General features: G+C 30.4%; 4 protein-coding genes across 7 annotated transcripts; 3 read left to right on the forward strand and 1 right to left on the reverse strand.

Moving 5' to 3' along the window:
• The first annotated feature begins 7159 nt into the window (after positions 1–7159).
• LOC129615088 (ATP-dependent RNA helicase DDX54) lies at positions 7160–9834 on the forward strand. The gene is made up of 2 exons (XM_055530154.1): positions 7160–8726; positions 8796–9834. The coding sequence occupies exons 1-2, from the start codon at positions 7228–7230 to the stop codon at positions 9694–9696; spliced, it is 2400 nt and encodes a 799-aa protein (XP_055386129.1). The 5' UTR covers positions 7160–7227; the 3' UTR covers positions 9697–9834.
• Positions 9835–13983: 4149 nt separating this feature from the next.
• LOC129615064 (WD repeat domain-containing protein 83) lies at positions 13984–19890 on the reverse strand. Of its 3 annotated transcripts, XR_008697431.1 has the most exons (6): positions 19695–19890; positions 19509–19632; positions 18841–19439; positions 14557–14821; positions 14234–14487; positions 13985–14178 (listed from the first exon to the last, which is right to left on the reverse strand). XR_008697431.1 is itself a non-coding variant. In XM_055530123.1 (4 exons), exons 1-4 carry the CDS (start codon positions 19786–19788, stop codon positions 14694–14696), a joined length of 945 nt encoding a protein of 314 aa, XP_055386098.1. In that variant the 5' UTR covers positions 19789–19890; the 3' UTR covers positions 14538–14693. The 3 variants fall into 3 exon arrangements, 1 of the variants encoding a protein (XP_055386098.1); XR_008697430.1 differs by having other exon boundaries at positions 13984–14487; XM_055530123.1 differs by lacking the exons at positions 13985–14178; positions 14234–14487 and having other exon boundaries at positions 14538–14821.
• LOC129615065 (mothers against decapentaplegic homolog 3) lies at positions 15838–18204 on the forward strand. Of its 2 annotated transcripts, none has more exons than XM_055530124.1 (2): positions 15838–16074; positions 16696–18204. In XM_055530124.1, the coding sequence occupies exon 2, from the start codon at positions 17248–17250 to the stop codon at positions 18004–18006; it is 759 nt and encodes a 252-aa protein (XP_055386099.1). In that variant the 5' UTR covers positions 15838–16074; positions 16696–17247; the 3' UTR covers positions 18007–18204. The 2 variants fall into 2 exon arrangements, with proteins under 2 accessions (XP_055386099.1, XP_055386100.1); XM_055530125.1 differs by lacking the exon at positions 15838–16074 and adding an exon at positions 16228–16564.
• Positions 19891–21329: 1439 nt separating the features above from the next.
• Positions 21330–21892, forward strand: LOC129615440 (uncharacterized). Its single transcript, XM_055530650.1, has one exon. It carries the CDS (start codon positions 21501–21503, stop codon positions 21876–21878), a length of 378 nt encoding a protein of 125 aa, XP_055386625.1. The 5' UTR covers positions 21330–21500; the 3' UTR covers positions 21879–21892.
• Positions 21893–21923: the final 31 nt, after the last annotated feature.

Below are 21923 nucleotides of genomic sequence, written 5' to 3' on the forward strand. Positions count from 1 at the left end.
CATTTGCAAATAATATTATAAATATTATAAATAACATTGGACTAATATTGCACAAAAATGGTACAAAAATCGTGTGTGTAGATGTTAAATGCCGACAATTTAACAATATCGCAAAATAAAATGAACCATGGCTTTAGACATTTTTATTATGTCAAGGTTAGTGTTGCCACTTTAGCCCAAATAGACCCATTTTTCTCTTAAAATTGTTTTGTTGATATGGGCCACTTTTTCAAAAGTTTTTCTTATAAATTTGCTTTGGGGGGGGGGGGGGGAACGGGTAGCATGCGATTACAAGGATGGGTAGCAGTAACATCCTCTAGTCTCTGTTATCCAACGCCGAAACTAACCTTCACGAGGTCTCCCGTGTTACGCTGAGTAACCCCTTCGAAAGATCTGGTACCAACCCAGGTGGCGTAGATTAGGTCGGCAAACAAACGAGTCTGACCAAGAATTGGCGGCTACGAGCGGGCGTCTGACTTGGAGCAAGCGGCTCGCTATAAAAATGTGCAATCAACAACACAAATATATAAACCTTATGCAATAGATAAAACAACAGGAATTATTACCCAGGTGGTACGCCAATTAAGTTGGTAAATCCATCCTCTAAGGAGGTCGGCCCCATGGATTCTGGGGGGGGGGGGGGGGCAACTATTGCAACATAACCAAAATCTTCGGGCAGGAAAATCATCATCACCATTTCTGCCACCCATGGAAAGCCTCCACCAGGCTGAAAAAGAAAATGAGCTACTTCGCAACAAACTTTCCAACATTTAGGTGTTCGTTCAAAAGCTTCAGTTGAAACTAAAGGAACTGAGAGAAGAAAACTCGACCTAGAAGGCAGCTCTAACCCTAAACGAAGAAAAAACTAAGGGAAAACAATGTGGGAAGTACTTGTCTTCCGATTGTGACAGTAGTGAACTTATGGGCTTTGAATTAGATTGTATGCCCTGCACGAAAGCACCTAAACGAACAGGGAAGAGCTAAAGGCAAAGAGCTCTCCTGAAGCCATTGTCGCTAACGATACACCCACAATCAATACATCCACAATTAATACACCCACACTAAACAATATTATTACAAACGTATTAAGCCACTCTAACATTAATGCCAGTAAAGCGGGTGATAACGAACAAACTGCCACTATAGAGAGAAAACCTCCGCCCATCAATGTTGTTGGAATTGATACCTACAACAAAGTGACATTAGTAGTTGAAGCTGTAACGAAAACATATAAAATAGTAGCACTTAATAACAATGTTTGGAAAATCAACACTGAACAAATAGACGATTATCGTGCTATAGCGAAAAAACTCGACAGTGATAAAATAGAATGGTTTACCTACGAAAACAAAAACGATAGGCATATTAAAGTAATGGCCAGGGACCTTCACTGGACATGCGATAAAAAGGATATTCTGGATAACGTCAAAAGTCAGGGCCTCAACATCGTAGATGCAGTAAACATCCTAAAAAGTGAAGGAAAAATAAATACAAGCGAGAGTATTGATAAAATCTACAAGCTTAGGCAAATATTAAACCTGATAGTGAAAATAGAACCTCCACGAAAAACGGGGAACGTGATCCCGTAATGCAAGAGATGTCAGGACTTCAATCACACGAAACGATTCTGCAAAAGAAAACCTAAATGTGTCAAATGTGGTGAAAATCACCTTGCAATAAACTGCACGATTGCAAGAAATATTGCTCCTAGATGCGCTAAATGTGGCGGAGATCACCCAGCAAACTATCGAGGGTGTGCAATCGCCAAAGAATTACAGAAGAGAAGGGACCTGACAGCCAAGACACAGACTCGCTCCGCTATTAAAAGTCTAGCTCCTGTGTAGGCTTCTTATAATAACAGTCCAATAGATCAATCTAGTCAAAAACAAAAAAGTGCAATAAATCAATCTAGTCAAAAATCTAAGAGTACAATAGGTGGAATAACATATTCTGTAGCTGTTCGTGGGGGTTTTCCCAGTGTTGTAGGTAATAAGGACTTTAATCTAAATATTATAGAAAAAATATTAGGTACAATTATTAAAAAACTTGACGAGCAAAAAATTGCTGAAAAACATATCTGTGATAGAATTGACAAGATTGAAAACAATCTCAACCTGCGGAAAAATAGAAGATGATGGATACAATTAGAATTTTAAATTGGAATGCGAATGGATTATTAAAACATGCTTTAGAACTAGAAGCTTTCTTATACAATGAAAACATTGATATTGCTTTAATATTTGAAACTTACTTTACTAATGAAAATTTTATAAATATAAAAGGCTATATTTGTACAAAAGATTACCACTCCGTACATCCTGAAAATAAAGCTAGAGGGGGTGCATCTATTATTATTAAAAATAACATTAAACACTGTGTGGAGCCAAAAATAGAAATAAACATTATGCAAGTTACATCAGTTAGAATAGAATTAAACAACAAGGAGTTTAAAATCTCGGCTATCTATTGTCCGCCTAGACACAACCTCAAAATAGAATATAGAACTTTACTTGAGAGCTTGGGTAACAATTTCATTGTGGGTGGAGATTTTAATGCTAAGAACACCTTTTGGGGTTCGAACGTAACCACACCCAAGGGCAGGGCCCTGTTGGAAGCTGCAAATCAATTGAAATGTAAATTTGTATCATCTGGAAAACCCACATATTAGATCCACTCCGTACTCCTGATCTCATAGATTTTTTCATTACGAGGGGCGTTGCTAGTGGATACACCCATGTTGATGAAAACTTTGATTTAACATCAGATCACTCTCCTACCATCCTGACTGTAAGTGAAACAATTATACTAAAAAACGAGTCATTGCAGCTATCAAATAAAACCACGAACTGGTGTGGATTCCGAGATGAACTATGTCACAGTATTAACTTGAACACTTCCTTAAGAACAGCAAAGCAATTAGAAGAAGAAGCCAATAATTTTATTATAAATGTACAAAACGCAGTGTGGAATAACACGTCAAGATATAAACCAAACACTTACCGTAATTTATATCCTATGGAAATTAGAAAATTAATTAAAGAAAAAAGAAAAGCTCGCAAAAGGTGGCAAGTGTCTCGTTATCCTCCGGACAAAACCAGAATGAACCAATTGGGTAATAAGCTTAAGAAACTTCTGCGTGAGGCCAAAAACGAATCCATCAAAAACAGGTTGAGTAATTTAACAGCGGAGAAAGATTCCGGTTATTCATTGTGGAAAATCACCAAAAATATAAAAAACCCCAGACTTCAAATACCTCCCTTAAGGAAAGAAGATAATACATGGGCTATCACAGATCTGGAAAAAGCCTACTCATTTGCGAATTATTTGGAAAATACATTTAAACCTCTCCCGCAGCAGACTACCGATGAAGATTCTTGTGAACGTACAATCCAAGACGTAACACCTGTTAGGAAAATAATAAAAGAATTAAAAAATGAAATTGCTAGAATAGATGGCAAAAAGGCTCCGGGTTTCGATCTCATAACTGGCACTGTAATAAAAGAACTGCCACTTATTGCACTGAAAATGTTATTATATTTGTTTAACACAGTAATAAGAATTCAATACTTTCCTGAAATATGGAAAGTTGCTGAGGTGATGATGGTACCAAAACCAGGAAAACCTATAAACCAAATGAAATCCTATAGACCTATATCACTCCTTTCTATTATATCTAAGGTTCTAGAAAGATTGTTGCTAACTCGTATCATGCCCACTATCGAAGAGAAGCATCTAATTCCTAGTCACCAGTTCGAGTTTAGAAGCAGTCACTCAACAATAGACCAAGTACATAGGATCACAAATATTATTGAAAATTCGCTGGAAAATAAACAACTTTGCTCGGGTGTGTTCTTGGATGTTGCCCAGGCGTTTGATAAGGTGTGGGCCTTATCTATAAATTACAAGTCCTACCAAGTAGGATATGTGCAATATTGGAATCCTACTTAAAAATAGAACGTTCAGAGTTAAGCAAAAAGATGAATATTCGGATCTAAAGGCTATTGAAGCAGGTGTACCTCAGGGTAGCGTACTGGGCCCTGTTATTTTCTTGTTATACACTCGGGACATTCCTCAGCCACTAATGTCTACTATAGCTACATTTGCAGATGATACGGCAATCTTTGCTCAGGGTAGTATAGTGCAGGAAAGTACAGCGAAAGTTCAGGAGTCATTAAGTGAAATAATATTATGGATGCAAAAATGGAGAATTTTGGTGAATGAAGACAAATCAACCCATGTCAATTTTACGAATCGATCAATCAATAACATCCCAATAGTGCTCAACAACAGGCCTCTACCGTATGCCAATGAAGCGAAATATTTAGGCATGACCCTGGATGCAAAATTCCGTTGGAAAGAGCATATCAAAAAGAAAAAAGACCAGCTAAACATTACAATTAAAAAACTAAACTGGCTACTGGGTAGATATTCAGAAATTAATGTTTAAATCCAGAATAGGGTCTTACGCAACATAGTTAGGGCCCCATGGTATGTGAGAAATAGTACTATTCACAGGGATCTAAACATGAACACCGTAGAAGAAGAAATTAAAAAACACTCAACAAATCATAAAAATAGAATTCAACATCATCAGAATCGTGAAATGCTTGAAATATCAAGTAATAATGAAACTCGACGCATAAGAAGAAGGAGGCCTACCGACCTAATCTAAAGAAATAAGAGAGTATACAGATCTTTGGGGTACCATCAATGGATAGTTTTTTCCCCACTCAACAAACAAGTTAAAAAATAATTGCTCGTTAAGTTCAAGTAGAACTTAGTTGCAATAAACAACGTTTTAAAAACAAAAAAAAAAAATAAATTTGATTAGGAAAAAGTAGCATCGACAAATTAAATCATCATTGACATTGTTCAATATTGACAGTGAACAGTTTTATTAAGAAAGTATTATCATTGGTAAAATACCGAAAAAATAGTTGCAATGTTGTCATTCTTGTTGTAACTTGCATATTAACGTATGTTAATAGATTTTTGGTTTTTTGTTGCGTTGATGGGGAAACAAAAGAGTGGTATAGGAAATGGAAAATTAAGTAAATTTCAGAACTTCAAAATTTATGTAAAAAGTTGAAATTTTTACTAAAATTTACATTAGAGTATAAATATATAAGTGTTTAGTTTTTGACATAAGAAAACTTGTATTTTTCAACCATGGTTTAATTTCTAAAACTAAACATGTTATCAATTTTATCCTTTTTTGCTTATATTTTTTTCCCATTTTTTTGAAAATTTGGTTCTTTAATTTTTTCATGGTTTGGCGATGCTGAATTCAAGGTATAAACTCAGCTAAAAATATGCGATATTGTAATGATATCGTACAATAAGATAAAATCTACGATAAACCAAAATAAAAATCTGCCGATCGGTGCTGGAAATTTTCGCAAAAAAATTATTTGTAGATGAGAACAAATTAATTTACCATTATTTGCAGATTTTTAGGTAAGGGGAATAAAACACTATGAAAAAGTCATCGTGTAAACACAGGTATTTATGTCAACCATTAATACAAAAGTCTAAAAATTTAAATGTCATTTTTCATTTTATACAGTGAACTAAGATACATATTTCTTTATAGCTTACGATTATACAAACTTAAAGCATGCAATTAAAGAAATCTCATCAGCAAACAATTCCCATCCACTGCAAAAGTAGCTCAGTTATTAAAATATATAAATTAAATAAGTAAACAGTTATTTAAATATATATATAAAAGGAACGGAACTGCAACTTGAGTAAAGTTTTTTAACAATTTTTGAATTTCTTTTAAATATATGTACTATTTAGGTTTTAAAACTAAATATCTCACACAAATAGAATTAATTTAATTGCATAATAAATTGGGGCATAAATATGAAAACGGAGGATCTCATAGAATCTTTTGAATTCTTATTATACATCAGTGCTACTGTCGTTCCAGTATTTTTAATATTCAAATTGTTTGCTTGGATGGGATGGGAGCTGTACGTTAATAATTGAGTATATTCAATAAGATATCAAACTTAGTTTTAATATAATAAAAATTATGAGTAATATAGATTTTGTTTAAATATTTTTTATGACACAAATATTCCACCACATACATCTAGTAATACTTCTCAAAATGATTATTGATGAATGTATCTTTACTTTTATATTCTTTTGACAACTGTGTTTTTAATTTCTGTGAAAGTGAGATCGTTTTCATGCCAACATACAGGAGTACAAGCTTCAATTTCGGTTTAGGAATTACTTGCATATTTCTATAAATTGAATTGCATTTGTAGAAGATAAATTTTTTCTTTCAAATTTTGTTAAAAGTCATAAACTTTGGTTTGGAAAATATAGAGCGAAAGAAAGATATTATTCATTGGGAAAGTGGTAGTGTTGAGTGCTAGTGTAATAAGATTACAAACCGTTCAAGACTCTATAACTAAGTAACGTTGAAATGTATTTAATTTTTGCCAAAGCCAAAAAAACTTAGATATTTTATGTATTTTTCCTCCAATTTTTAGTTTCATTACACTTTTTGATTATACTTGTGATACTCCTGGAAACGTAAGATCCGGCGCAAGTTTTTTATATTCTCAATATCTGATGTTAAAAAGTTTTTAAAAACTTAAAAAAACTTTATAAAGTTTTAATGTATAAAACGTGTGGTGTAATATTTTTTGAGATAAAATGGGAGAAAATGATGACGTTTCGTTTTCTCAATATTTTTTTCAGTTTTGTAAAGTAAAATTTAGTGTTTTAAAAACTTTTAGGTTTTCAAACTTATGCTTTTCTTTATGTATATATTTGTATTGTCTATGTTTGAAATATATTTTGAAATTTGACGTTTTCAAAGTTTTTAAAAGTTATTGCGAGAAGTGGCGATACTGTTTTCTCTTTTTAAAATTTTTCAAGTTTTATACCAAACAGATTTAATGTGCTATAATTGAGTTATGAGTTATTTTTTATTGAGATTTATGTACTTCACTTCACAGGCATTCATGTTATAATATTGAAGTACATATTATTATTCATAGAGATCTATTTCTGCATAGTGTGTTTACTACAAAGAAATAATATACGACACATTGCAATTCTTTCGTAACCAGCGATTTGACATATATTAATAAACAAATTAATAGATATATTCACATCATTGTAATTTGTATTTTACAACACGTGCGAGCCCAAATTTTCCAAATAACAAACTGAATGATCGAAGGAGGAATAATCATATAAAATATGGTGCCAGATGAGATACCCGGTTTTCCTTCACTTTCCAAACAAAGTAGTAACAATGTTGATATAAAGATTGCTAAAAATAAAAACAAAAAAAGCGGTGGCTTTCAATGTATGGGTTTGAGCAAAGATCTTCTAAAAGGAATTGTGAAAAGAGGCTACAAATTACCCACACCAGTGCAAAGGAAAACTATTCCCTTAATACTTGAAGGAAGGGATGTTGTTGCTATGGCTAAGACTGGGTCCGGAAAAACTGCTTGTTTTTTAATACCACTTTTTGAAAAACTAAAACGAAGAGATCCTACAAAAGGAGCCAGAGCTCTTATTTTAACTCCAACTCGTGAATTAGCGATACAAACATACAAGTTTATAAAAGAATTAGGAAAGTTTATGGACTTAAAAACAATATTGGTGTTAGGTGGCGATTCTATGGATTCTCAATTTTCCGCTATACATACTTGTCCGGATATTATAGTGGGAACTCCTGGACGTTTTCTCCATCTTTGTGTCGAAATGGATTTAAAATTAAATTCAATAGAGTACGTAGTGTTTGATGAAGGTGACCATTTATTTGAAAAAGGTTTTGGAGAACAACTTAATGAGATTTTGAATAGATTACCTGAATCAAAACAAATGGTTATGTTTAGTGCTACTTTACCAAAGCTTCTTATAGATTTTGCTAAAGCTGGCTTAACTGATCCTGTTTTAATAAGATTAGATGTTGACACGAAACTACCAGAAGGTTTAGTTTTAAAATTTTTATTTTGTAGACCTAATGAACGGTACACCATTTTGGTGGCGTTATTGAAGTATATCATTCCAGCAGATGCTCAAACGGTCGTTTTTGTCGGTACTCAACATCATGTAGAGTTGATATCATTAATTTTAGATCAAGCAAAGATATCGAATACTTCAGTATATTCAAGTTTAGATCCAGCGGCACGTAAAATTAATACAGCAAAATTTGTTCATAAAAAAGTGTCAGTGTTAATCGTGACCGATATAGCAGCAAGAGGAATTGACATACCCAATTTAGATTTTGTTGTTAACTTACATTTTCCTGGGAAACCCAAATTATTTATACATCGCGTCGGTAGATGCGCAAGAGCAGGTAGACAGGGAACTGCCTTTTCAATATTTTCTACGGATGACGAAGCACATTTGGTTGATTTACATTTGTTTTTAAATAGGCAACTTGACTTAACAGATGCCAACACAATAGGTTTGATTCCTCAAGACATATTAGAAGAAGAACATTTAAGTATATTTAATTTTTTGAAAACGCATCATGCTGCAAGCATTTACAAAACTAGTGAAAATGCTTATAAAAAATACATAAGCACTAGGCCAGTAGCTTCTGCTGATTCCAACAAAAGGGTGAAATTAATGAAATTCTATAATTTAAAAGTTTTACAAGATTTTAAAAATCTTTCATTAATGAAAGGTAGCACCACAGAAAGTTCATTGAGTGACTTAGTTTTAAAACATAAAATTATTGATAGGTATGTAATATATAGTAACAAGAATCCTTATTTAATTTATTAATTAATATTTTTTACAAAAATTTTAAGACCTGAGCTCGAGGAACAAAGAAACGAATTTTTAGTAAATATGAAGAAATTTAGACCACCAGGTACAATTTTTGAATTGAATTGTACAAAAAAATCAATTCCCTATGAAATTATGAAAGAAAAGCGATTGAAGCATTCAGATATAATCGCTAAGTTTCGAAATAAACTTGAAAAATTGGATCAAGAAGAAGAAGAAAAACAACTAAGAAAAACCCACGATGAAATAAACTCATATGATGAGAATGAATTAGAAAGTCATTTCCATAAAGTTGTCAAATCGAAAAAACGAAAAAATCTAAATGATCTTTACAAACCCAAAAAATTAAAACAAAACTTTTTAAAAGATGAAGAAAATTACATTTCTTACCAAGCTCCAGATAAAATTACAGAAGATGGACTTGCGATCAATTCTTTCGGAAGACAAGCCGCTGATGCCGAATTTAGTATATTTGACAAGAAAGAAAGTGAAAGTAAATTCAAGCCTGGTAAAAAACAGTGGGATCGTGTAAAAAAGAAAATGGTTCCGGTGCAAGATCCTAGGGGTGGAAAAATTAGAACTGAATCAGGTATTTGGATACCTTCTAGCTTCAAAACTGGTAAATATACTGAATGGAAAGAAAAAACAAAAATTGAAGAACAAGTGTGTAGAGAAGAAGGAGATAGTGCTCATTTAATGCACAAAAATCGGTATCCGGTCAGCAGACATGCAAGACATAATGCCAAAGTCGAAAGTAAAAAGCTTTCTGGAGGAAATATTGACAAAGAACTTAAAAATCCTGATCAGATTGTAAAAGAAAGAATTAGAATTGAAATAGCTAAAAATAGAGAAAAAATTAATAAATTAAAAAAGGAATCAAATCGTAAGAAGCATGCACAAAAAATGAGATCGAAAAAAAAATAGTAAGCCGTAAGGATAGAACTGCGAACATATCCACGAAATTTTATTCAAATATTTGAATTTTCTTAGATTTTTTGAGTGTTAATTAATTTCCTTATAAATTTTCATCTAAAATATTTTTTAATATTCATTTTAATATTATGTTTTGGCTTTTACTATAATTATGACTTTCGATCGTTTATTCAACAATTTGATACCATGGATCTACTGTGATATTTCTTAGCACCATACTTCTTTTTTTCGTGCAACTCCAAAGTTGGATGACATTATTTCCATATACATAGGTTTATCTGGTTATACAACAGTTTGTTATGCGTATTAAGTTAAGAACACTAGTCAATTAGTCAATCGAGTTTACGATTTTTTTTTTCTTTTTTGCGTGTTCTTTCCATTTTAATATGGCATCTAACGTCATACCACAGCATTTTGGTGTATTAGCGTATGGGATGAGATTGGAGTTTATAAATGTGGTTTTTATACGTAAAATTAATAAGAACTGACTTTTCTTCGTTTAATTTTATTCTCCATCTTTTAGTCCACTGGCTAATTTGATCACTACATCTTGCAACCCCTTTATAGCTTCATCCACAGTTTTATTCGTGGAGAAGACCGCAGTAGCTATTGTGTATCTACCGTTTGTTGGTATATCCCTGATGAAAAGGATATATAAAATAGGTCCAAGCATACTGATTCGAAAATTGAGCGGAAATTTTAAATTTCCAAGAGATTTCACCATAACCATCTTAATCAAAACTTTGCTTGAAATTGAGAGTTAAAGTTTAAATTTAAAAATTTGTTTTTAATATTAATATGATAGCAAACATGAAATAGTAAAATCATAATTTATTCTTTCAAAACAACAAAGATTCAGAAATATTATAACAGTTAAATTAATAGTGAAGGGAAAATATTTTCATGCAGACTTTTAAGAAAAAATTATATATTTTTCCAAGTCTGTTCTTACATGTTATCTCTGGTGGACTTGTACTCAAATTGTAGTTCTTTTATTCAAAAATAACAGCTGCCTCTAATTCTCTTAATTTTGTCTATATTCAAGTAAATTCAATTTTTATGTACACAAGATATGCGCAATGAATACTAATAATTTTGACAGTTCAATAAGAATTCACGCTTGTTACTAGAATTCTTTACAAGTTACTGCAAATTATGTATATACATATGTACATACATATATGGATCTACATATTTTTGTTTTTTAATACAGGTGTTAAAAATAAGGCTGAGAGCTCTCGTTCGTCTTGTTATCCGAATCCTTTTCGCTATAAGTCGAGAGACCTCGACATTGACATGCTCTTCTTAACGCGCCCAGTTTCTAATTTCCTTACTTACTTAAATTTTTGCTTGCGAAATTTACATGTACAGAGTTTCTTTCATTTAATTTTATTTTCCATGCATTTGTCCATTTACTTATTGTTACCTGCTTCCTGTAATTTTTTTGTCCATCCTTCAACATTAGATCCTATTTCTAATAGAGCTGTATCGTCGGTAAATGTAGCCACAGCTGCGCCCTTTAACTCTAGAAAATAGTTTATATAAAGCACGTATAATATAGGAACCAGAATACTGCCTTAAGGCACACCAATCCCAATTTCTTTAAACGTGGAATAGTCCCCGTCCTGTTTGATTCGAAAAAGCCTGTCAGATAAGTATGATACAAGTAACTAAAATTGCAAAGGTACATATCAATTTCTTAAAGAATGCCTAGGCGATGTCCAGAAATATTGTCGAACATATTTACTTTTCTTATAACGCCTTTTCACACAATATTTGCTATTCTGTGTACTTAGTCGATTGTTGCATGCTTTGTTATAAAACCAAACTAACGGTTTTGAATAATTTTCTTATTTTCTATTATCGGCAAACAATTTTTTGAAAAATTTTGATATCATTGGTAGCAGAAAAATAGGACTACATGACTCTGTTTCAGTTGAGTTTCCCTGGTTTTCTTATCATAATAACTTCTGCTACTTCACTAGGAACATACATTGGTGTCACTGCTGCATTTATCACATTTTTCAAAAATGTCAATACCTTTCTCGACAAGTCTCTTAAAATCGTAGCAGTAATAAGACCAAAACTTGGTGCACTATTTGACTTAACTGACTTATTGCGTGGCAAATTTTTGTATAAAATTTTGATCATCTATTTTTTTTTTGGTGGGGGAATTCGTTTTATCGGTCTCCCATTATTTTTCGTTTCTTTTCACAAGGAATAATTCGTTTCTTTAATTCCCGATAAGTCCGATATATAATTGTTGTATGATACTATTTTAAAATTTTCTATATTCATTTTGAATGTTTAAAAAAGTCTAGAATCTTGTGTTTCCTATTTCAATTACTAATATTTTTCAGAAATCGCTTTAGGGTTTCTAGAAATACGTTAGCTAATCTCATTGAGATTTCGTCAATTCTTTGTAGCATGTATTGCATCATTTGCATTATGCTACTTTCAATTTCTTTTTGCTTAGTGTTCATTCTTTCTTAGGTCTACTTACATAATCTTCTGCAAATTTTTAAGTTTTAGTGACTATGTAACACTGTTTTTTACTTTGTGTAAAAGTATTAAACGTTTTTGGGATATCTTCATGATTACCCGAACGCGTTTAAGCCGATTCCTTTTCATTCTCCGTTTTTGTATTTCTTAGCTACACACCTGGCCTAAAAATTATCGTTTTTATTACATTTATGTCGCCATATGATTACCAGTCCATTTAGCTCCTCTTTGACAAAATCTTTGTGTATGTCCAAACCTTTGGCATCTCTGTCTTCGGCGTAGTCAAAGAACAACATGGAAAAGAGCAATTCTTTAATAGTATTCACGGCATTTTCTTTAACTTTTTTAATTTTATTTAGGACATCTATGCATTTGAATCCCCTTTGAATAAGTTCATAAGTTTCACAAGTTCGACTTAATATCTTGCGATTCACATGATGAATTTCTGACCGTTACTTTATTTGGCCTCGTCAATTTATTTTCATAGGTGCGCCATTATAATTTTGCTTTATTAACAGCTTTAGTTAATTATTTACATTCATTTTCAACATTTATTTTTAGTTGATCATTGTTCATCATGTTGATCTTCACGTCAATACTTTTGTCTTTAAGGATCCTTGTTAACTGCATGTAATTAATTTTGTTACCCACTATCATAGGCGGAGGTTTATGTGTTTTAAGTTGTTCATTTTTCCTTGGTTTAGATTTCTTTACTTTAGTGCTATTAATTTCTAGTGCCAGTTCTTTTTTCTTCCTTGAGTTTCTTTTGGTTTTAAGAATCCCATCGGTTTCTTTATCCACCTCTTTCTCATCTGTATCGTACACTGTCACATCTATTTTGCCTTTCTCGGTGCCATTTGAAACTGTATTTAGCTGTCACAATAATTTTAGATTTTCTGGCTTAAGTTTGCAGATCTCTACCCTCAGCTCCTTACACAGGTTTCCCAAATCGCTTATCGATTATTGATCAACTTTCCAGAGGTTTTACTTTGGTTGTCTTCTTCAAATTTTCTTTCTTTATAAACTTAAGCTCTTGCCAAACGGGTTCATACATTTCGCTAGAGGATCATTTTTCTCCACTGGCGACTTCTTGTTCTTGGCTGAATGTCTTGAACATTCAGCCAAGCACACGCTGATAATGCACATTTCATATCTCATTGTAAGGTATAAGGCCTTTAATCCAGTCAGGTTTTTTTTAACTGTCGTTAAAAAAAAACGACATTGATTTGGATCAGACGCAGACCAAGAAGCCGTCAATTCTGTATCAGACGTACCTGGATTTTGTCCGGATTTTAGTTGACTCGTATAACTGGTGAATATCTATAGTACAGAATATATACCTCATAGTTTTATAATTTTATGAATATTTGATTTTTAATGTTTTTGGAAGATAATACATAGCACATGATATTATATTCTCACATTTTTCTAGTTTTAATTTTTATACCCGCCTACACATCTGCATATTATTATATACAATAGCGGTTTTCGCTCATTGATATATTAGAATAGGGAAAAAAAAACAATTTTCCTGTAAGTAGTGAACGAACGAAAGAGAAATTTTTGATGTAAAGTTGTAAAAACTTGACAATCATGGTTTTTCTTTTGTAGTTCAAAAATATTTAAAAATCATTTATTTTAAATCAACGGTTTCTAAGATACGGATTTTAATTTTAGAAACTTTATTAGTCTTTTCCAATTTTTTACTTGTTTTTATATATTTTATGGAATTTATAAATTTTTTTCTGAAAATTTTCTAAAATTTTTTCAGAATCCCTATGGCAACCGTTGGTATTTGGCGTTCATTTTATTTATAACAGGTATTTCAAATTGACTGATTTGGCTATTGGCTCATCGAAATAGATACATCCCGTATGAGGTTACCTTCAAAAAAATTCCACAAAAATGATCATATGCCGTTGAAATGGCTTCGAAAATTTTTTAAACATAGGTTCCCCAAGGGTCCAGGCCCTGAAAAAAATCTCTTCAAAATTATTTTAATTTGGCCTTGCCTCATATCACATACATAAAGATGATTACTTATCATAAATAAAGATTAGAAAATTTATGTTTAAATTTTTGCTATTACGTTTTTCCATATACATACATAAATATTTATTTATTTATTTATTTATGTATACGAAATGTTTCAGTTTTTGATTTTTGTTATTTAGTTGCAATTTGCATACTTATATTAAAATTTTGGTTGTTTTAAACGACTAGGTTTCTCGAGAAATGTGATATACATATACATATTTATTTTCTTTGCATGGTAGATACCTATTTCAAAAACAAAATGTACAAATTAGTAGGTATATTTAGTAGTTATTATAATTTAGGTTTACTTACAATTCTGTTAAACTAACACTAGAAAATACTGAAACTAGAATTTATTTTTACATATTATGTGTGTACATTGTATGCATAAACGTAGATTTTTTAATGCAACCATTAAGTAGTTTAAGTTAAATAAAAATTATTAACAGTTATTCTAAAAATGATTGTTCCTCTGATGAACCACATATATGTATTTCACGGCCTTTTGCAAATATTACTTCATTCAACAAGGGATGCGTAGTCAATGAATGAATAACAGAATTAGTAGTATTGTTATCTAAAATACAATAAAATTGACAATAATTGTAGCTCTTTAATGTTACTTATGTACATGTATGTATTAATATTGTTTAGTTGATTATTATATGTAGATAAAATTAAATTTATGCAGTGTCGAAAGACATGCATACATAAATTACTATAACATGATGATAAAAAGTTAATTTCACTGTTATTGTTATATTTTCGTAGCTTCTTCAAATGGGATGAAACAAAGGGGCCTACCATTTTTTTATCATTCACACATTTGTGAACCTACCATTCATTTTTGATGTGATAATTAAAAAATAAACTCTTAAAAATAGTTGCAGTGCCCACTCCCACTAAAATTGAAGTCACCACCAATTCCTTTCCAACGAGTCCCTTTCTAGCGCACTAAATATTTTTGTAAAGACGTTATTTGGTGAGGTAGGATGAGTAGATCCACACATCGAAACTTTCATTTTGGACAAAGTTTTATTAACACTTAACTGCAGTATTAATACCGTAGTTTAAATTTTTTCTGTTTCCTTTCTTAATGCGTATTTTAAACCCATTTAACCAAAAGCAATTTAGATCTAGCTACATTATATAAATTTTTCTGTAACATAGTTCACAGATACAGTACAGATGGTAGTTACATCAATACTGCCTTTTGGATGTCGTGGATATCCGTTACACTTTTGTTGTCATTTTTAAAGATAGAAACGTTTTTCGGTTGAGAGAAAGAATATTATAGCAAAGAACCAAAAATTTTTTTTAAAATTTATGTTCGTTGTGTGGAACCCTAAAACTCTTAATGTCAAATTTTTTTTCTTGTTTTTGAGCATGAAATTAACATCATTGACATAAAATGGAAATTTTTACAGTACCTAGCTATTATTCAATTAACAATTTTGAATTTACGATATATGCATGTACCTATTCAAATTGGACCTAACGCATAACAAATCCACTACAGCAACCTGTTTTTTTTAATGCACTTAAAATTTTTGACATCTGTAAGTTTTTAATTGACGCTCCAATTTTTGTTGAAGAACGCATGGGAATGTGAAACAAAAGTTTAAGTGATATATGTCAAAAAAGAAAAAGTATGGACTCTCTTCTCTAGTCGTGAAAAATCTAAATAAACATACAAAAGTTAAATCTTAAAGTTATTTTTAATAATTGAAATAGTTTTGCATGTTACAAATAATATAATGTGGGCAAATTTTAGTGATATAAGATACTAATTAAATAACTAAATTAACGTATATACCTCAAACCATTTCGGTAAGTTGAGGGGGTGAACTTAATTTTTTTCTGTTTTTAAATATTTGCTCTTCATAAAATTTTAAGAATGTAAATAAATATGTATATTAAATTTTATTGATAGAAAATTGAAAAAGGAGAGAATTATTATATAAAATTTATTTTGCATACCTGCAATAATATCATACTTTTTTAACACGTATATTTTTGCAAAACTGACCTACAGTAAGCCGACGAAAAGTACCTACATACTTAATTATATTTTATTAGGATCAATGCAAAAATTTGGAAAGTTTCTTTATTTCAATTATAAGTTTAGTTACCTATACTTTTTTGCTGAGCTTAATTAAATCATTAAAAATGCAAACACCATTAGTAAACTTAATAAAACTAACAAATTATCGAAAATTTATTAAATGTAAAATGTGAGCGCAGGTCATGAACATTGCTTTTAAACAAAATTATAATTATGTACATGCATCTGTACATTTATATTTTTATATATAGATATGTAAGTAGTTGCTAAACTACATTATATTGAAATATAACCCCAAAATAAAGAAGTATTACGAATCTAAATTGTTTTTTTTTTGTTAAATAATTTTATATAAAGTTAATTAAAACCTACCCTTTTAATTTCAGATTAAATATGAAATTAATTTTTTGCCTTATACCAGGCATATTTCTAAACAACGATTGGACAGCATTCATATATTTCAATAAAAAAGAGAATTTAAAGAAATAAAATCAGATTGCGAAAAACAACTGCCAATAAAGCATTAACTTTTTCAAGCACCTACATTGTGTAAAAACAAATTTTGGATAAATTGTTAGGAGCCAAGCTCTGACCCCTTTACCTGATGTTAAAAAATATATTGAGAGGACCATTTTAAGAAGGAATCTTTATTTCAAAAAAAAGTTAAAAATTCGATCAAAAATATATGAAAGTCGCATGAACAAAACTTACTAAACAAAATTTATTTGCGAATATCGATCACAAATCTGTTATAATTCTGTGTTATTACCAACTTAAGAGATTTATTTTAAATATTTGAAAAATTATTTTAAATAAGGAACATTATTTTAATACCATAACAAGCCAAAAACAAGATATTAAATTTAATTTTAAAAATTTGCTAAAATTTTTAAAATTATTAATTGGAAAAAAAACATATTGATTTTTAAAACAAAAGAATGGATGTTAATGGATTATCTATTGGAAACATTCCAAATACTGATACCCCACCTCCAGGCTACATGTCGGAAGATGGAGATCCAATTGATCAAAATGATAATCTTAATTCATCCAGATTAACACCTAGTCCACAGTCTGATGCTCAACCAGTTTTATATCGCGAACCGGCATTTTGGTGTTCAATAAGTTATTATGAACTCAATATAAGAGTTGGAGAAACATTCCATGCTTCACAACCTTCAATTACAGTAGATGGTTTTACAGATCCATCAAATTCCGAAAGATTTTGTTTGGGACTTTTGTCAAACGTTAATCGAAATGAAGTTGTTGAACAAACTCGACGCCATATTGGTAAAGGAGTACGTTTATATTACATAGGTGGTGAAGTTTTTGCGGAATGTTTAAGTGATTCTAGTATATTTGTTCAAAGTCCAAATTGTAACCAAAGATATGGATGGCACCCAGCGACTGTTTGTAAGATACCACCTGGATGTAATTTGAAGATATTCAATAATCAGGAATTTGCGGCGTTATTATCGCAATCCGTATCTCAAGGATTTGAAGCAGTATATCAATTAACACGTATGTGTACGATAAGAATGTCATTTGTTAAAGGATGGGGAGCTGAATATAGAAGACAAACAGTTACATCAACACCCTGTTGGATAGAATTGCATTTAAATGGTCCATTGCAATGGTTGGATCGAGTCTTAACTCAAATGGGATCTCCACGACTTCCATGCAGCTCTATGTCATAAACTTATATTTAAAATAACATAAAAAATGTTTTATGTAATAACTTTTTGTTTTGATTTTAATTTTTATTGTATTTCACAATACAAAAAACAAGAATTGATGATTAGGATTATTGTAATTAAGGAAAAGAAAATAATATATTCTTTTTGAAAAAGAGGATAATTATGAGATAAAGAAGTAGAAATTATATATATTATAACAAGAAATTTGTGTTGTTTTTATAAAAAAAAAAGAGAAATCCATTTTATCTATGTACCTAAGTATGTACATATTACTTGCGTTTACATTTCATTTCTAGCCTTTATAGTTGATAATTACAAAACGTAAACTGATTTTAAGATAAATATAAAGCCCAGCAAAGCGTCTTAAAAGACTTTCATTTTATTTATTAACATTTTGAAATTCAACGTTATCATTAAGTTTAATTTCTTCTTTCGGAATTTGGAAAGAAGCATTTGTACTTTTAAAATGTAATTAATGTTTGTTAAAATTCGTATTGTATTTATCTAATCGCAAAAATGAGAAATTAAATGTAAATTGTTTACCCTCCAGTGATTCTAAAATAATATTCAATTATACATGTATATATTTATACTCCGTTTAAGTATATAAATTAGATTTTAAAATTAAAATAAAGTGTCTAAACACAAGAACATTAGAAAAAATGTTAAAAATTCAAATAATTTTGGTATCTATCACCACTAACGTAATTTTAATTAACTTTCTAAAATATATAAGAACCTTTCCTTTAAGTTCTTATATATTTTAGAAAGTAGTTATAAAGATTCAGTAGTTACTTATTTTAATTATCAAAATATTATTGAAATATTACTTACTGGCTTTTAAATGTTGCAAAATTTTCCCACTAAGTAAATCCCATACGTAAATTAAACCTTCAGATGAACCAGAAATTACATGTTTATCATTTGACATCTTTTCACACTCAATATGATAATCGTCATTTTTTCTTCCTACGTATTCTTGAATTACATTACCAGTTTCGTTATCCACCAAACGAACTCTTCCATCTAAACAACCAGCAATAATGCATTGTCCATCCTTAGTTTCGACAATATAAGTAATAGGAATCCCAATATCATCACAAACTATTTCACCCATTCTTATATCATAACGACGAATGCAACCATCTAAGGAAGCTGTTATAATTTGTGATTCATTTACGATGAGTGATGTAACACAATCTTTAGCGTCTTTCATAGTTTGTATGGGCTCAATTTTTCGAGTACGAATATCCCAACACATTACTGAATTATCTTTTGATCCAGATACGGCAATTGAGGAATCTTCATTGAAACGGACACAATTTACACCACCAGCATGGACACGGCATCGACGTATGGGCTGTCCTGTAGTTACATCCCAATATATTATAGATTTATCTAAACTGGCAGATACAATATGACAGCTATCACAGCTTATTTTATTTAAAAAACAAAAGCTAAAATCAGAGAACTTTTTTAAAAATTCTTTATTTTTATGTTACCTGCCCATTGCATCTGTGACTTCACTTGCATGTCCTCCATAAGTTTTCAGTAATAAAGCTGTTTTAGGGTTCCAAAGTTTAATTTTTCTGTCTGAACCACAAGTTAAACAGTAGATTCCATCAACTGATTCAAAAAAATTAGGTATATTATTTGTTTATCAAAACATTGTTAACAACATAAGTTACCATTGTATCGAACGGCTCTAACAGAACCTTGAACACAATCTATAGTTTTATAGCAAATTAGATTCAAATATCCTTCATTTAGAGCAAAACTCATTTTAGTAACAACAAACTAGAAAAATTTAATTCTTATAGGTTTTAAAATAATGTGTAACTTAAATTTGTTATTTTGAAAATTTAAAGTTTATTTACATTAATATAGAACTATTGAAGTTTAGTAAAAAGGAGCGTTCTTAATTTCTTAAAAATGTCATTATAGTCACTATTGTTGTTATTATGTAAAAACATGGTTTTCTTTAAACAAAAATAATCAACATGTTCATCAACTTATCTAAATTGAACTTGGAGTCCAATGGTAAATGTCAAATTGCAAATAATTTTGAATGTTTGGTTACATGTAATGCTTTGATCGTTCAAATCTTGACATTACAAAAATCAAGACCTCAACTACAGACATCTTTATATATTGTAGGAGTTGACACGGCTGACAAAAATACAGGCTTGGACTCTAACAGAAAGTTACAGTTCACAGTTGACGAATTTAAACGTATTCTAATGGAAGCTATACAGTTTTAAAACATCATAAGTCTCCCACAAGATCAAGTTTTTTCAAATTTTTAATTAGAAATCTAAAAAAGCCTTCCAGGGTCTCTTAATCTTTTTAAGATTTCAATTAATGCTATACTACAAGTAAAAAACAATTGCGCAAATTTTTTTTTCGAATTATTGATTTGATTTTTGTGTATTTGTTTCAAATTTGAGAAAATGTACATTTCGTATTAACAAATTTGCTAATTATGTATGATATGACTCATACATAATTAGTTTGGCTTCACTATGTTTTTTTTTCAAGATTTTTCAATTTTTTAAGGAGTGTTACTTGTCAAGATACAATTTTTTAATTTTAGTAAGTGAGATAGAAATAAAACTGCTCCTTCCTTTAGTATTTCTCTTGACATTATAAAAAATTTCTGTCTGCCGTGGTATTTCTAATTCGTTGATTAATATATAATACGCATGAAAAATATATATGTAGATATATGAATTTTGTTTTTATAGGTGGAATGTGCACTTGGTGGAATGGGTTTCTTGAGTTTTTTTTGTAATCTTTCACAGCCAATAATCAGTTTTTTTATTTGGTGTTAAGTTATTGATGTAATTTTCCATGTTTTGATTTTTAAAATTTAGTATTTTTCTTTTCATCTCTTGTGTCTTTCTATTTAATATATTTTTATCTGCGGGGTCATTTTTATCGTCAACTGCCATCTTTTTATAGCTCTTTCCTTTCACTAATTAATTCTTCTATTTCTTTAGGGTATGTGATGTTATGGTTTAAAATGACAGCAGAATGATCAGAGTTGAAGTCATAACTATATTCTATTGTTATTTTAATTAACTATCAACCATTGTTATAATTAAATGAATAAAAATTCTTCTCTATTCGTATTACTGGCTTTATTTTGGATTTTTAAAAAAAAAACGTCTTAAATTTTATTACATTTTAAAACGAGTTAATTGCAGCAGCACTCAAATTCAGTCAACTCCGTCGTTTTTTTGCTAAGTCGCAAAATTTTATGAGAAATAAGGTTTATTGGTTTATGTTAAATTTATGAAAACGTCAAAACGTTGGCTGGCATTTCTTTGTATTTAACCTAGTTATTAAATAACAACATAAGCATATACTTTTTAAACAAAAGCCAATTTTTTTTTCCTTTTTTTTTATAAAGATGTAGAAACCTTATAACTTAATAACTATCTTTTTTTAGGTTTCTACTTTGAAAGTGCATATTTTTTTATAAACAATTAAAAATGTGTAAGATTGAAGGATTTGATGCGCAGTTTAAAACACAAATAAATGGGAAATCCGTAGAATTTGTTTGTAAGGAATTTGAGAATAAATTGTTCATTATAGTGACTGAGTATACCAATATATGCAATTTGTATACTGTAAAATACGATGAAAAAAATCCTTTAGCTATGGGAGGCATTTCGACAACACCTATATCAATTATACACAATTTTGGAACAGATTCAATTGAAGTGCGTAGCGCTATTGAGTTTTTAGTTAATAAAACAAAATTATGCAGCTACGATAAGGAAATTTTAGTCAACATTGGTTTAAAAACCATAAATGGACCAATTTTGAAGGAAATAGCTGTGGTTGTGGATAAATATTTGCTTCAATAAAAACTTTAACATAATATTGAGTTTCATTTACATTTTGAAGTACCT

Source organism: Condylostylus longicornis, unplaced genomic scaffold (genome assembly GCF_029603195.1).
Source record: "Condylostylus longicornis isolate FDR11 unplaced genomic scaffold, ASM2960319v2 ptg000135l, whole genome shotgun sequence".
Lineage (NCBI taxonomy): Eukaryota > Metazoa > Arthropoda > Insecta > Diptera > Dolichopodidae > Condylostylus > Condylostylus longicornis.

Coding starts and splice junctions, on each gene's coding strand:
- LOC129615440 (XM_055530650.1), top strand. CDS start 21,501: ATGTGTAAGATTGAAGGATTTGATGCGCAGTTTAAAACACAAATAAAT.
- LOC129615088 (XM_055530154.1), top strand. CDS start 7,228: ATGGTGCCAGATGAGATACCCGGTTTTCCTTCACTTTCCAAACAAAGT. Junction 8,727..8,795: donor AAACATAAAATTATTGATAG/GTATGTAATATA, acceptor AAAAATTTTAAG/ACCTGAGCTCGAGGAACAAA.
- LOC129615064 (XM_055530123.1), bottom strand. CDS start 19,788: ATGAGTTTTGCTCTAAATGAAGGATATTTGAATCTAATTTGCTATAAA. Junction 19,440..19,508: donor GTCACAGATGCAATGGGCAG/GTAACATAAAAA, acceptor AAATAAAATAAG/CTGTGATAGCTGTCATATTG. Junction 14,822..18,840: donor TTTGCAACATTTAAAAGCCA/GTAAGTAATATT, acceptor ATTGTATTTTAG/ATAACAATACTACTAATTCT.
- LOC129615065 (XM_055530124.1), top strand. CDS start 17,248: ATGGATGTTAATGGATTATCTATTGGAAACATTCCAAATACTGATACC.